The sequence below is a fragment of the Dicentrarchus labrax genome, unplaced genomic scaffold (genome assembly GCF_905237075.1).
Source record: "Dicentrarchus labrax unplaced genomic scaffold, dlabrax2021, whole genome shotgun sequence".
Taxonomy (NCBI): Eukaryota; Metazoa; Chordata; class Actinopteri; family Moronidae; genus Dicentrarchus; species Dicentrarchus labrax.
Window position 1 is genome coordinate 5,280,743 of NW_026136719.1, and position 14,040 is coordinate 5,294,782.

At 41.5% G+C, this 14,040-nt stretch overlaps 3 protein-coding genes across 3 annotated transcripts in view; 2 read left to right on the forward strand and 1 right to left on the reverse strand.

Annotated features, from left to right (window-relative positions):
- The first annotated feature begins 768 nt into the window (after window positions 1-768).
- Window positions 769-3,134, forward strand: ptpmt1 (protein tyrosine phosphatase mitochondrial 1). Its single transcript, XM_051378631.1, has 4 exons — window positions 769-1,097; window positions 1,502-1,582; window positions 2,121-2,312; window positions 2,536-3,134. Exons 1-4 carry the CDS (start codon window positions 951-953, stop codon window positions 2,662-2,664), a joined length of 549 nt encoding a protein of 182 aa, XP_051234591.1. The 5' UTR covers window positions 769-950; the 3' UTR covers window positions 2,665-3,134.
- Window positions 3,135-4,111: 977 nt separating this feature from the next.
- On the forward strand, window positions 4,112-8,440 carry ndufs3 (NADH:ubiquinone oxidoreductase core subunit S3). Its single transcript, XM_051378630.1, has 7 exons — window positions 4,112-4,231; window positions 4,686-4,748; window positions 5,570-5,667; window positions 5,961-6,110; window positions 7,221-7,346; window positions 7,461-7,580; window positions 8,150-8,440. Exons 1-7 carry the CDS (start codon window positions 4,177-4,179, stop codon window positions 8,315-8,317), a joined length of 780 nt encoding a protein of 259 aa, XP_051234590.1. The 5' UTR covers window positions 4,112-4,176; the 3' UTR covers window positions 8,318-8,440.
- Window positions 8,441-9,284: 844 nt separating this feature from the next.
- The window catches only part of c1qtnf4 (C1q and TNF related 4), a 30,728-nt gene continuing 25,972 nt past the window's right edge, over window positions 9,285-14,040 (reverse strand). The window contains exon 3 of the mRNA XM_051380212.1: window positions 9,285-13,796. Within this exon, the coding sequence (XP_051236172.1) occupies window positions 12,987-13,796 (810 nt within the window). The 3' untranslated portion in view covers window positions 9,285-12,986. The remainder of the gene's footprint in view (window positions 13,797-14,040) is intronic.

Sequence of the window (14,040 nt, forward strand, 5' to 3'; positions counted from 1 at the left end):
AACCGGCTGCCAGATTAGTTTAGTATTCACTTTCCTTTAATCTCTGGTTCTCCACCCACTCCTATCACACATATCTGTCTGTGGCTGCTGATTGTTCAACTCTCTTCACCACTTTTCTTCAGCCCTTTGAACATGTCATACGTATGATATGTAGCCACTCTGAGCGGTTATACTGTTTAAATCCAGTCTGAAGAACCAAAACAATAATGAGTGAAAAACTGGCAGAAATCTGCAGCTGATGTTGATGTTATTGATTCATATGTAGTGTTAGCTACTTGCAACCCTGTCACATGTTAATATCATTCATGATATATAAAAAAGTGGATAATCAGCCTCAAAATATCACATCTTTATGACATAAAGGTTAGTCTCAACATTTAAATAATTAATGAACAATTTGCTGCTCCTGGACTCTGGGACAGCCTTCTCCAAAGTCTCAGAGAAACTAATCCAGTACACATCTTTTAAAAGCATTTCAAAACCCAGCTGTTTTCTTTAATCTTCATTTTTTTAAATGTTCTATTTATGGTTTGTATACTTGTCTTTTCCCCTGTTTTCAGTTGTGTGTTTTTAAGGTTGTCGGATTAAAAATTATATTAATTTGAAAGTTTTTGACATTGTCAATAAAATACATTTTAACAAAATAAATAAATAAAACTTGAACTAGAACAGCAAATTGATTGTCAATGAACAGATAATTGCTCTGAGTGTTCCTGGCTCTCAATTTCAGGTATTTTACTCTGAAGGACTGGGGCCGGAAGTTCTGTTGTCACCGGAAAACCCGTCCGGGGGAGGAACACATGCTGAAACAAATAGCCCAGTCACTCAGTGTGTAGGTCAAACACACTACATACAATAACACTATTGTAATGAAGAGCTGACCGACTTTGAACGCTCAGTTGTTGTTGTTGTTTTTTTACATTATTATTATTTTTTAAACTAACTGAGTCATGTCCGGAACGTTAGCCAGGCTGCTTTTCTACCCGACGTTAGCCTACAATGTTGTCATGGAGAAGGTGACGTCGCGGCGCTGGTTCGACCGGGTGGACGGGACGGTGATCCTCGGAGCTCTTCCGTTCAGATCCATTACCGGACAGGTCCGACCGCCGCACACTGTCCTCTGCAGTTGTTCAGTAGTTGAACTGTTAAAGGAACTCGTTCTTTAAGTTTTTTCTATCCTATGCACCACTTTATGTGTTGCACAACTTCCCTGCTGTGTGCTTTATATATGTTATGTTGTCATTGCTCCATTATTTCACATGCCAAGCTTATTATTATTATTATTATTATTATTATTATTATTATTATTTTGCTTTTTTTAAACAGAAATCATATAGTTTATATAATTTTATTTTTTTGAAGTTTTAAAGTTTTCCTCCTGTGTTGCTTTATTTAAATCTGTAGCTATGTGATTGTAACTGTCAGATTTCAGTGTTAAAGCCTTGTTAAAGGGTCTTTGACTCTATGAGCTGATTCCCAGTTTCCCTTTCTTGTGTTGCAGCTGGTAGAAACAGAGAATGTCCGAGGGGTCATCACCATGAATGAGATGTATGAGACCAAATATTTCTGCAACTCTGCCGAGGTGAGTTCACTTCACTTCACAGTATTTTATTAGAATTAGCCTACATATCTTTTGTTATACTCCTCAAGAGATGGATTTCATTTCGGTCTCGTATTTATGTCGGATGATGTAAATGTAAGCTGAACAATTTTTTATAATCAGTTCATTATTTTGTTCATTTTAAAGCAAAAAAAAAAAAGCCAAACATTTGCTAGTTCCAGCTTCTTCAGTGTGCTGATTTGCTGCTTTTTCTTTGTCGTTTATGATAGTAAACAGAATATCTTTGAATTTGGGCTCTGGGAAAGTATAACAGGCATATTTCACTATTTCTTTAGCTTTAATCGCCCAAATAATCAACAGATTACTTGATCATGAAAAATGATTGGTAGGTGCAGCCTTAGATTGGTTTAACCAGAAGATATAATAATAATAATAATAATAAACCTTATTCTCCACAAAGTGCTGCTGAGATCTTGAAACCAGACTGTTGAGCAGGCTGATTTCAAACAGTGTCAGCGGTTGACTTTGTCTGATGTGATGTGTTTGCTGCTGGTTGCAGGAGTGGCAGGCTGCAGGGGTGGAGCAGCTGAGGTTGAGCACCGTTGACCTCATCGGCGTTCCCAGCCTGGAGAACCTGCACCGAGGCGTAGAGTTTGCCCTGCAGCACCGAGAGCAGGGGACCAGCGTGTACGTCCACTGCAAGGCCGGACGCTCCCGCAGCGCTACACTGGCTGCTGCGTACCTCATTCGGGTCAGTACATAACTGTGGGGAGGTCACTCTGTGTGTCTGCTGTTTGCACTCCAACCTAGATATCAGTTTTAAGTCGAAGGTAAGCACAGCAAGTGAGGGAACAGAAAAATAGAAGCATGTTTATAGTCTTACACAATGCACTTAAAACAGAACTGACACGCACACACCGTGTGGACACTGATAGGATGTATGTCCTTTTAACACTGAGCTTTTCTGCTGACAGTTACACTGCTGGACTCCAGAGGAAGCCTGTCAGAAGCTGGCGTCTGTTCGACCACACGTCCTGGTTCGCTCCGCTCAGCTGGAGATGCTGAGGACATACTACCAGCAGGTGTGTGGACAGTCCAGCTGAGAGAGAGCAGGGGCGGCGGCTCAGACCTCATTATGATCCCACAGAAGCTGGAAGACTGGACACAGAGTCTTGTGCAAAGCCACAATGACATGACACACAGTTGCACACAGCTGCACAACTACTTGTTTTCCCCTTTTTGTTTTTTAATCTTTTCTTTTACTGGGAAATGGTTTTAATTTTACAGCATATCAGTGAGCTCGGTGGCTGCCTGGTTTCCTACTTGAGGCTGAAACATTCACTCAGTATTTAATTTAACGAAATGCAAACACTTGGAAACTTTCCGAGCTGTCATCCTGTGTGAATTGCTGTGTGTGCTTGTTGTGTTTGGCGTAACAAGACGAGATGGACATTTGAGTGTGGAACTCAGCAACGACGCAGTTACTGTGTATAAGCATATTTTGCTATGGTGCCTCATAACTTTAAAAAAAATACTGAAGATGTTCAATAAAATATTTGTATGATGAATACAGTCCAATGGTTACACGTGTGTGTGTGTGTATATATACATATGCATAAAAGCTGCCTTACTAATGTGATGGAAAGGCATTAAAACATACCAATCTACTGTCAGAGCGCTGCTGTTTCACATGATGGGACAGTGTAAGAACGTCCACCACATCCATTTGAACTACTGCTGAAAAACAAAAAGGAAACCTACTCAAGAACCCGGTACCTGACGTTTATTGCTGAGTATAGCGAGTATATTCTTCGTGTGTGACTTCCTCCACCACTGATTTACGATGATGTGTTATAGGCTATCAACAGTGGACTGTACAATCATTTATTCAAGTACTATACTTACAATAAGTGCAGTTTTCAAGCACTAGCAGATAGATGTTATGCTATTTTATACTTCTGCTCCACTACATTTATTTAACAGCTTTAGTTATTTCGGATTAAGATCTTACAAACAAAAGATGTGATCAGTATTTAAAATAAGATGTTATGTTATAAATCTAATTACCCAAAGGAATATTAAGCATTTAAAGTAAGCTCCACTTTAACCAGCTGTAATACAGTAATATATATAGATATAACACTAACAAGGGCCCATATATGTTTCATTCTACATGTTATCACACAAATAGATTTTTTTTTAATGTTTATTTTATTTTGGATGCACAACTTTTACTTTGAATTGAGTATTTCTATAGTGTGATAACTTTTACTTATTATTTGAATATTTCTTCCATCACTTTAAGCTATAATAGCCAGTACATGTCACGTATGAAGGCACGTTTCTTTGCAGTAATTCTAACTTTGTTGATATTAATGTCCGTATGTTCAGAATGATGTGAGGTCCTCTGTCAGGCTCTGGGAGGGTGTGAACCAACTGAAGGTTTATTTGGAATTAAAAGGAAAAATAATTTAGATTTATTTATAATTTTTAACTTAAATTTAAACTGACTGTTCAAACAGTACATAGAGGAGACTTCTCCTCCGGCCCAGCAGGAGGCGACACCCCGCGAACAGTCGCGTCTCTGACCGAAGGAGAACCGCTGCAGAACGAACATGGCGGCGTCGCTGGTGCGGTTTGTCCGCGGAGGTCTCGGAAGGAGTTTTAACTGTAAGTTGACTATAAAGTCGGTTGAGTTTTGTACACCCGGCGTGCTGCAGAGGTTCATTTAATGATGCGTGCGTTTGGTTGCTGATGGAAGAGTCACAGTCTCATCTGCAACCGTGAAATGTCTCAGGTTTGACCTTCGAGCCTGCTAATGCTAACATAGCGTTGAATAACAGCTCATATTGTTTATGTGACAGTGAGACTGTCTGTCTGTCTGTCTGTCTGTCTGTCTGTCTGTCTGTCTGTCTGTGTGTGTGCACGTCAACAGTCTCACTGCTGCTGTGTTCTGGATGGATGTGAGACCATTGCGCTTTATTTTAGACGTGTTGCTCACATGATGTCAGTTTCTCTGCAGGTTTAGGTGTCAGTGGTGTGTTCAGGGTCCTTTTTGACAGTGTGTGTGTGTGTGTGTGTGTGTGTGTGTGTGTGTGTGTGTGTGTGTGTGTGTGTTTTCCAGTTGCAAGGACATCGTGTCTCCTCCAGCAGCAGACCAGGCTGCAGAGCACCACTGAGAACCCCCGTGAGTACTGACTACTGATGCTGCAGGAGATTGTTGTTCACCCAGCTGTCCTAAAGGCTGTCTGCACCCACTGATCTCTCTCTTTACACCCAGCTTGTGCAACTGCCCCTGGTGCCCCTGGTGCCCCAGTGCTGCATGGACCCCAACAGCTCAATACTTACTGTGTATTAAAGTGCTTTATTCTAGTTTATTGTCCCTGGTCCCTGTGTGTATATAGCCGGTGAATCTGACTGAAGATCAAATTATGTCACAGCAAGGCTGTCACTCAACAAAAACCACTGATTTTTAAAACCATGGGAGTAATTTAACAGCACTCAGAGTGTGTGACTCGAACCAAAAGTGAAATGAATGCATCATCCGTGTGTTGTTTTCAGTATTTTCTGTTATGCAAGTTGGGTTGTTCAAACAAGCAATGAGACATGCCAACTGATTTTGATTGGATTAGGAAATTATGTAACTAAGATTTGGGAACAAACAGTTTCAGAGTCAAAAATTCCAAACATTGGTGATTGTCAAGGATTTATTCTTCAGAATAAGGGATGTTTAACTCTGTGGCTCAAATATAATAATGCATTAGAGGAATAAACTGACTCTAAACAGACAGAACCCACCACTGATGTAAACACTGATTGATTTCCACGTCACATATTCACTTGAGCTCCAGAAATGTCACACAGACTCGAGCACGATAAACAAATGTGACACTCCGACCTAATTTGCAAAGTTAATGATGAAAAATGAAACATGTCTGTCGCGGAGAAGCGATCGGGTTGTTGTCGAGTCTTTATGAACCTCTTGTCTCCTCTGTGTCCTTCACGCAGCCACCGTCAGGCCCAAGGATGCCGTCACTCACAACCAGCTGGCAGCGTTTGGGGAGTACGTGTCTGAGATGATGCCCAAATATATCCAGCAGGTCCAGGTCAGTTCATATGCTCATGAGAGTATCAGAGTACCTGGAATTAGTGAGTTCTTAGCTCATTCTGCCCTTATGGTACTCGGTGCTTGAGTAGGTGTGCAGTTTGTGTTAAAGTCTCAATGTGTAACCTATTATTTGAATCAAACAAGATGCTACACGTATCTGTTATTTGGTAACAGTTTGTAATTCAGAGAAAGCTAAAGCTATCCCCTGGGAACAATTAACATGGTTATATATAGATTTTGGAAGCATGCAGATGGCTCTTGATGAACGTGTGTTTGCGTGTGTTTGCGTAGGTGACCTGTTACAATGAACTGGAGGTGATGATCCATCCTGATGGAGTGATCCCTGTGCTGACCTTCCTGAGGGACCACACCAACGCCCAGTTCAGGAACATGATTGACCTGACTGCTGTCGACATCCCAACACGACAGAACCGCTTTGAGGTAGCTGACACACACGCACGCACACACACACACACACACACACACACACACACACACACAAGACGCACGCACCTAGAAACAGAAACAGTACAAAATTATCAGCCGCCAAGCACCAAATGTGGGCCAATTTTGGGTTTGCTGGAAAAATAAATTGGGGAATAATACTTGTGAACAATGCACGGCCACCAACATCCTAGCTAAAATATGAACCCAAAAGGTTCAGAAAGGGAACGACAACGTATAGAAACAGTGGCATCTGAAGTGATGTCTTTCTGACCTTTCCTCTGTTTGAAAGTTTCACCTCGCAGCACCAACAACGTCATTCTTCTTTTTCTTCGCCATGTTTGCAGTCATAGAGTACTCTGTGCTCCCGCTGGTCAAAGTTACTGAACTCGTCGAGGAAGGCTAAATAACTTCTCAACATGCTCGTCTGTTTGTTGGGATGCTGATTCAGTGTCAGTTGTCGTCCATTATGATACACTGCGTGGGTTAAAACAATCGGTTGTTAGGCCCAAAGCTTATTTCCAGTCCAGAGGTCCACCTACGCGTGTCGGGAGGTCTGTGATCGGGCTGATATTGTGTAGTCTGAACTCGGCATGAGGCCATTTGCCTTTCAATCTTTTTTATCTGTGGAATAAAGCCAATCATGTGAGCACATAAGCTGATATTTGTAGAGAATATCTTGGATGTTGTACAGTAGAAACATTAAATCATTAACCTTATTAATTAAAGTTGTACTGAGCTTTGCTTTTGGAGATTTATTAGCCATCTTATGATTTTGCATTTCCGTTACAAACCTCCCCACAGTCGCTATATCTAAAGCAAATACCAGTTTAACCATGATCACCTGTCTAGTGCTGCAGCAGAGCTGTTACAGTCATAAGCTTTAATTTTGCACTGAACTATAAATTAATTTATGTAGGTTGTACAGACAGCAATTCTTCAGCAGGGAAGCATTATTTGTGTTTATCCAACACACGTTCTCATTCTCACTGAAACAGGATGGAAATATTTGCGTACAGGGGCCGTCGTGGTAATCCAGGATGCATATCCTCTAAACGAGCTGTCTGCGTGTATTTATGGTGACTGTGTGTGTGTGCTTGTTTACAGATTGTGTACAACCTGCTGTCGCTGCGCTACAACTCTCGTATCCGCGTTAAGACGTACACAGATGAGTTAACACCAGTGGACTCTGCAGTCCCGGTCCACAAGGCTGCCAACTGGTACGAGAGGGAGGTGAGTCCCAGCCTGCAGGCCCAATCTGTGGTTTAATTAGTGTTTGTTTAATTCCACTGTCGCTCGTTCTTCACAGGAACGGTAAAGAGAGTAAAAGTGTGTGTGTTTCTACAGGTATGGGACATGTATGGTGTGTTCTTTGCCAACCACCCAGACCTGAGGCGTATTCTGACAGACTACGGCTTCGAGGGCCACCCCTTCAGGAAGGACTTCCCTCTCTCGGGATACGTTGAGGTGAGTCCTGCCAGCAACGGCACAGCCGCCAGCTCTATTCGGATCCATCAAAGTGTGATTAATTTTCATCCTCCAAATAGAAACGCTGTAGTATTGGCAGGGTGTCAGTAAGACAGACAGGATGAAAGCTGTGCCCAGGCGCTTCTGATCTCAAACTCTGCTGGATCGTGCAATTTTTATTTATTTATTTATTTATTTATTTATTGAGCTCATGATGATAAATTCAACGTTCCCACAAGCCTCGAACATCCTTGATCATTTTATGGAAGAGAGAATAATTTATGGCCTATATACTCTCTGAAACTGAATCGATTTCTTTGAAAGAATGAATGATTAATTTCCACACGGTGCTCAAATTCATCTTATTTACTTCTGTCCAAGGGCGAACACTTCACACTCCAGGGGAAATCTGTTTTATAAATTCATCCTTTGATCAGGACGTCTTGCAAAGAAAGGCTTCTCCTATAGCTTAGTTTGTATTTTGTCCAGCTTTTAGTCCTTGAACTGTCTCAACCCTAACCAAGGAAACGCTGGAATACCTTTAAATAAAACCAAAACATTTCCTGCAGGTGCGTTACGATGATGAGATGAAGCGGGTGGTGGCGGAGCCTGTTGAGCTGTCGCAGGAGTTCAGGAAGTTTGACCTGAACACACCCTGGGAGGTGTTCCCCGCCTACCGAGATCCCAAAGAGGAAGCACCCAAACTGGAGGCCGGTGAAGCCCCTGAGAAGAAATGATGTCCCTCTGTTTCATCACCATTTCCTGTCTGTTAGTGTCAGTTTGGGATTCTCAGCCCCCTGAACAAACCCACCTGAAATATTTATGTAAATAAAGATGCTAATAAAACAATCCTCAATAGATCTTTTGTGTTGCTGTGGTTTTTGCACATTTTACGCATGTGGATACTCCCATATGTAATTTTAATAACTCAATTTAAACACTTTCCAGAGAGAGAAATACTGTGTGCTGTGACAGAGTTTGCTGTACTTGGAGCTCTGGGTATAAGGGTCCCAGAACAGAAGATGAAAAACAGACCCATGGCAGGGGTGTCTACATACTTTTGGCCATATATTGCACTTAATAAAACATTTGATCCTTTGCTAATCGCAGTATTTGAATTTACGGCACTGTATTACTGCCATACCAGAAAAAGTAAAACCGATCTGTATCGGATATCATTCAAGATATTTTCATGTTATTATGCCATACAAACTATTAACTTATGACAAGAAACTTTTCTTGTTATTATATCTTGTAACTTCTAACATTGATATAACTTATTTGAATTATTTTGTTATAATGTGTCGTTATAAATGATCACATTAGAAAATTAAATGTTTGACATTCAAATAGGCTATTGTTCTAACAGGAAAGGTTTGTTATAAAAATATATTTTTTAATGTGATACTGATCTGTTTTGTTTCTGTCGTATGAATATGATAATATGGCATATGAATTGACAGTTTTCACTACAATAATTAAGTAGAATCTTTAAAGCCTGAGAAAATGTTTCAGGGCCTTTAAACTAATTTTGTTGTTTACATCTTAATTGTGATAATTACAAGTTGTTTTGCTGCATGCAGCCCTGCCGTACTGTAATTCCCCAACAGGTGGCACTGCAGCACAGAATATCCTCTCTGAATGCTGTCGCTTTTATCTGTTAGTCCATGAGTTCACACCGGGGGATGCAATACGCTCAGGCTGTGCATTTCTTGTTTTTTATTTTGTCAAACATTTTCATTGAAGCATTCATTTTACATGTAAGAAATACTCAAAACATATTAAAGAGTCAACATGAGCCAGACTACTGATAACACAGATACAGGTCAAAATGTTTTTTAATATTCTTCTTTTAGTTATTTTTCCATCATGGTTGGGTTTGTGCTTTTGAGACACAAATTGCTAATTGTGGCAGTGTCGCCAACTAATCTGAGCAATAACCACGGAGTACTTTCAACCACATTGTGACCTGTGTCTGCTTGACACAGTTTCTAATACACAATGATCAATCTTTCATCAGGATCACCAGAAAGAAAGAAGCACAGACCAGAAACATCCAACATATTGTCAGTTACTGTACAGATAATTCACTGAATAAAAACACACGGTTAACAGGCGTCGACTGGGCCTGTGAAGCTGTCCAGCCATCATGAGAAAGTATCTTTTTAATTCATTGTTTTTTCAGTTATATGCATGCATCACACAAGTGCTTCTGAGTGTGTCAGATGAGTTACGGTCAAGTCACTTCACACACCATGAGTTCTGTGCAAGATTTTTCTCTATTTCTTAGCAGGAATCGCCTTCACAGACTGATTTACTGAACTGGGTCAGGTCTGTTTTAAAGTAAAACTGAAGCAATCATAGGTCCACCCCTGTGCGCCGCTCGCTCACTGAGTCTGAAATAGAGAAACCACCGAGGGTTAGACTGCGACAGAATACCTTATTATCTCAAATGAGGCACACGCTCAGTCTAATTTCATACTGTGAGAAAAAAATTAGCATCTCATTGTCCAAACTGTTGTCACTTTCTTAGAAGTCGCTGCAGCCTTACAGGAGAGGAAAGGATTGATTAGTTACACTGGTGCAGAGAGACCTGTTGAGAGTGTGAAGACTGAGACCCGCTATCTGTTATTAGTTTTCAGAGAAGGTGTGAGACCATTTCCCCGGTGCCAAGGAGATCACTCTGAGGTGAACGCTTTATGAGATGGAAGAAAATCACCTCAATCTGACTGCACAGAGTGGAACCATTTTCATGTTTATCTTGGTAATATTTTATTTGGCCTTTCTTTGATATTTTGTAATAATAAGAATAGAATGTATTCGAGTGTTGTGCTTTGTTGTCTGGATGCGGTTCTTTCAAGGAGCACAGCATCCATCTCCACTAGCTTTTTGTGATATTTAATTATAAAGGAGACTTTTTTTTATCATGCATGGACACATGTGGGTTTGTGGACCAGCTGAGTGGTTTCCAAAGTGGTCCAGGATCTGTAAGTGGTTTCCAACCTGTTTCCAGGGATGTTTTACCTCTCAGGTTCTTTCTCATTTGAAGGATCAGAAAAAATAAACATAATTGGTTTGAACATATTTTCCCCTCTTCTTGTTAATCATCTTGTGACCCCTCATATTTATCTTGGAACCAGTGAGGGGGTTCTGACCCGAAACCAATGCTCCGAACAATGCCTACTTGTGACGTCTTACAATAGGTTTAATACTGTATGCTTTACTTTGATAGTTCTGAAAGGTCTGAAATGATGAACGTTTTCAGTATTTCATTTGAGAAAGAACATAAACATTCAGAAAACAATCATGTTTTTTTGCTTATCCTGACCTGCTCCACTTTTTTCAGGAACTAGTCGCTAACTGTGTCTGTCATTCGGTAATGGGTAGGTCGCGTATAGTGGGTGTAACAGAGATTTCTTTGCTTTAGTTTTTTTTAACTGGAAACAACTCTGATGAGAGCAGTGAACTAAAACAGTAAAATTCCCAGCTGTAAAACCAAAACATCGAGCTAAAGGATGCTACAAGTCAGGTGAAGATTCTCTAAGGGTTCGTCTCTACAAGCAACCCTTTTATTTTCATATTACGGATAGTCATTTGGACCGCTGTTGCACAAAAATATTGATTGGTGTAACTTTAAAGGTATTTTTTCAATGCTTTTTGAGTAGCAAACAGAACTGGTTCTCACTTCTATGTACTGTAGTGGCAGCAGCAATTGGGTGAACCATCCCTTCATAATTGTAGTCCATTTATAATTTGAATTTATATAGCTTATATTGAGTTGTTTTTTTCTGGAGCAGTTTGACTTTGAATTGGCCTGCTGCAGTACCCTGGTGTAGACTGTAGTCTATATCAGAACACCACTTCTCCGAAATTCACATCCAGTTAACTCTAATAAAAAAAATGTAAATGTTCAATCACAGTGAAGCATCACTTCACTCTCCAACAGAGAAGGTGATTTCATAAATTCAAGGTTCATCACAATTTGAACAGCATCATCTTTCTCCCGGCGGTGTGAAATTAAACAGACATGCATATTACAGTGGCCCGGGAGAAGCAATTCAATTTTCCCCACAGTGGTCGCCATCTGAAGAAATGAATTAAACGCTGCTAGAATTAGAAATCAAATTATGGTCCAGATCCCCGCAGGCCCAGAGCGGCATGTGGTCAACAGTCGGTACGGGATGGATATGCAGTCTCCACTTTTCCAAAACTAAGTCAGTTTTGTCCTGTCGTCCTCTGCTCCCGCTGTGGCCGAGTATCAGGGCGAGAAACACTCCACTCCTTTTGACACAAAACACACTGTTCATATCGTTTTCACATGCCTCTAAAGACATAAAGAAAGTAAAGTGACTTTTTACATACAAGCAGAAACACCAAGTCTTTGACAAGGATAACAAATGCACTTACAGAAATATTTCACTTCAACTTCACATTACCTCCTCACCTTCATGTCAGTCAAAACTATATGTAGGAATACTACAGCAGTTAATGAGCCTGATTTATAGAGAAAAAGAGCCTAAAATACGATCTTGTGAGGCAGCTGGACATCACAAAATCGTCACAAAATCAACAAGAATGCTACGGCATGAGCTAAGGGAGTGGTTTAACGCTAGGTGTGTGTGTGACGTTGCGTGTGAGAACTGACTGTTTGCTCAAAAACAACAATAGTGGCTGCCGAAGAGGTTAGCACTAAAGGCTTTTCTCGATGGACAAGATGTTTTTTCTCTTCTCCCGACTGGTTTCGGTTCGATTGCGTTATACTGTTTATTGATCTGATTGGTTGAAGTTCACAGATGGTTCATTCAATCACCTGCCAAGTATTTTTTTAAAGTGCCAACTCTTTTCCGAACAGTTTCCGAAGACAGATTGCATAAAACATGTATCAGCTTTTTTAAATCATTGCTTTCTTTGAGGCTGATAATCAGACTGAATTGCACCAGAGGATGTGCAATCATTTGAGTATAAAATTCAATCATGGTGTACTAACAGTTGACAGCTGGAAAAAGGAATCTAACTCCTTGTGTGTGTTTTGGTGGCTGCACTAACTTAAATGAGAGTTTGGCAGACACAAAGGTGAGCAGGTAATGACTGGATTTTCATTACAGAGTGAAATATTCAATTAGAGTTCACATTACTGTCACTCAAGGTTCCACATTTGAGTGCGATGAAGCCATTAGATGGAAATTGAAGAGATTTTCATTTAAGCTCTGCACTCAGTCCAAGGTCCCTGTGACTTTGTGAAGGAATTCATATAAAGAGGAAGCTTCAAAGACAACCACGAAGCAACATTTGTGTATTACAAGTATTCTCCACACAACTCAGAAACTGCCCAACACCTTTTGTTTGAGACTTTTCCACTTTGCACAAATTCCTCCCACAGTGTTCAGTCCGTAGCCCTTGCTGCAGCTAGGGTTTCTTGTCTGCATATGATTGGCTGGTGGTGGTAGTGGTGGTTGCAGTGGGGAAGTCTGGATAAACCAGGAAGCCAGTGAAGGTGATGTACTTGGCGTGGTTGCTGTAGGCCCCAAAGCCATCTCTCTGGTGGGAGTAGAGCCAGACCGTGTCTCCTGGTTTCAGCGCCAGCATCAAGCTCTGACTCTGTAGAGCTTTCTCGCCCTGGCTGTCGTCGTAGATCATCGCCTGCACCTCCAGACGGTTCTTCATCAGCTTGACGGACAGCGTCTTCTGTGGCAGCTTGCCCACGTTGAAGGAGAAGTAGTAAGCCCCGGGAACGCGGCAAGTGAACATCCCCTCAGTCACGTTAAAGTCTTCACCGATATTGACGAATGCTGTGTCGAAGCTGACTGGCTGGTGGTGTGGCATGCCCACTTGGTCTACTCCTACGATGCTCTGGGTGCGCCCCACCGAGAAGGCAGATCTTTGGTCATCTTCGTCATCGTCATCCTCTTCCTCTTCCTCCCTATGTTGCAACTCCTTCTCCTCCACTGAATCTCCTTTTCCAGATCTGACGTGCTCTGTGGCCTGGTTACTGTCTAACAGGGGGGTGTTGTCTTGCTGGGGCTGCTGGGAGGCAAAGTCAGGATGGTGTTGATGGTGGTGTGTCTGGTAGCCGTAGGTGTCGGGGTAGACGAGGTAACCGTTGAAGGTGGTGTAGTGTCCGGTGTTGCTGTAGAGCGCATAGCGCGGGTCACCATGGAGACGAAGCCAGACGGTGTCACCGAACTCCAGCTGCAGCATGACACTCTGGCTCTGTACCTGAGGATTGAAGCAGACTTTATTATCCCAGCTACCGAGTCACATCCAGGTCTATTTTACATCAAGGCATCGACACCACCAAACATAATCCGATCATCTACCTCACGCAGCTCCTCGTTCAGGGGAATTTGGTGTGTAATCCCCTCTGTTCTGCTTTCATTCACAACAACACAAACACACCCTCTTTGATGAGAGACATTTATACTGTAAGACAGTTGGAGAGCTTTGACACGATAAAAGACCT

Excerpts from the sequence above, each read along its gene's own strand:
- ptpmt1 (XM_051378631.1), top strand. The coding sequence starts at position 951 with ATGTCCGGAACGTTAGCCAGGCTGCTTTTCTACCCGACGTTAGCCTAC. Across the intron at positions 1,098-1,501 it reads TCAGATCCATTACCGGACAG|CTGGTAGAAACAGAGAATGT; the intron begins GTCCGACCGCCG and ends CTTGTGTTGCAG. Across the intron at positions 1,583-2,120 it reads ATTTCTGCAACTCTGCCGAG|GAGTGGCAGGCTGCAGGGGT; the intron begins GTGAGTTCACTT and ends TGCTGGTTGCAG.
- ndufs3 (XM_051378630.1), top strand. The coding sequence starts at position 4,177 with ATGGCGGCGTCGCTGGTGCGGTTTGTCCGCGGAGGTCTCGGAAGGAGT. Across the intron at positions 4,232-4,685 it reads TCTCGGAAGGAGTTTTAACT|TTGCAAGGACATCGTGTCTC; the intron begins GTAAGTTGACTA and ends TGTGTTTTCCAG. Across the intron at positions 4,749-5,569 it reads GAGCACCACTGAGAACCCCC|CCACCGTCAGGCCCAAGGAT; the intron begins GTGAGTACTGAC and ends TCCTTCACGCAG.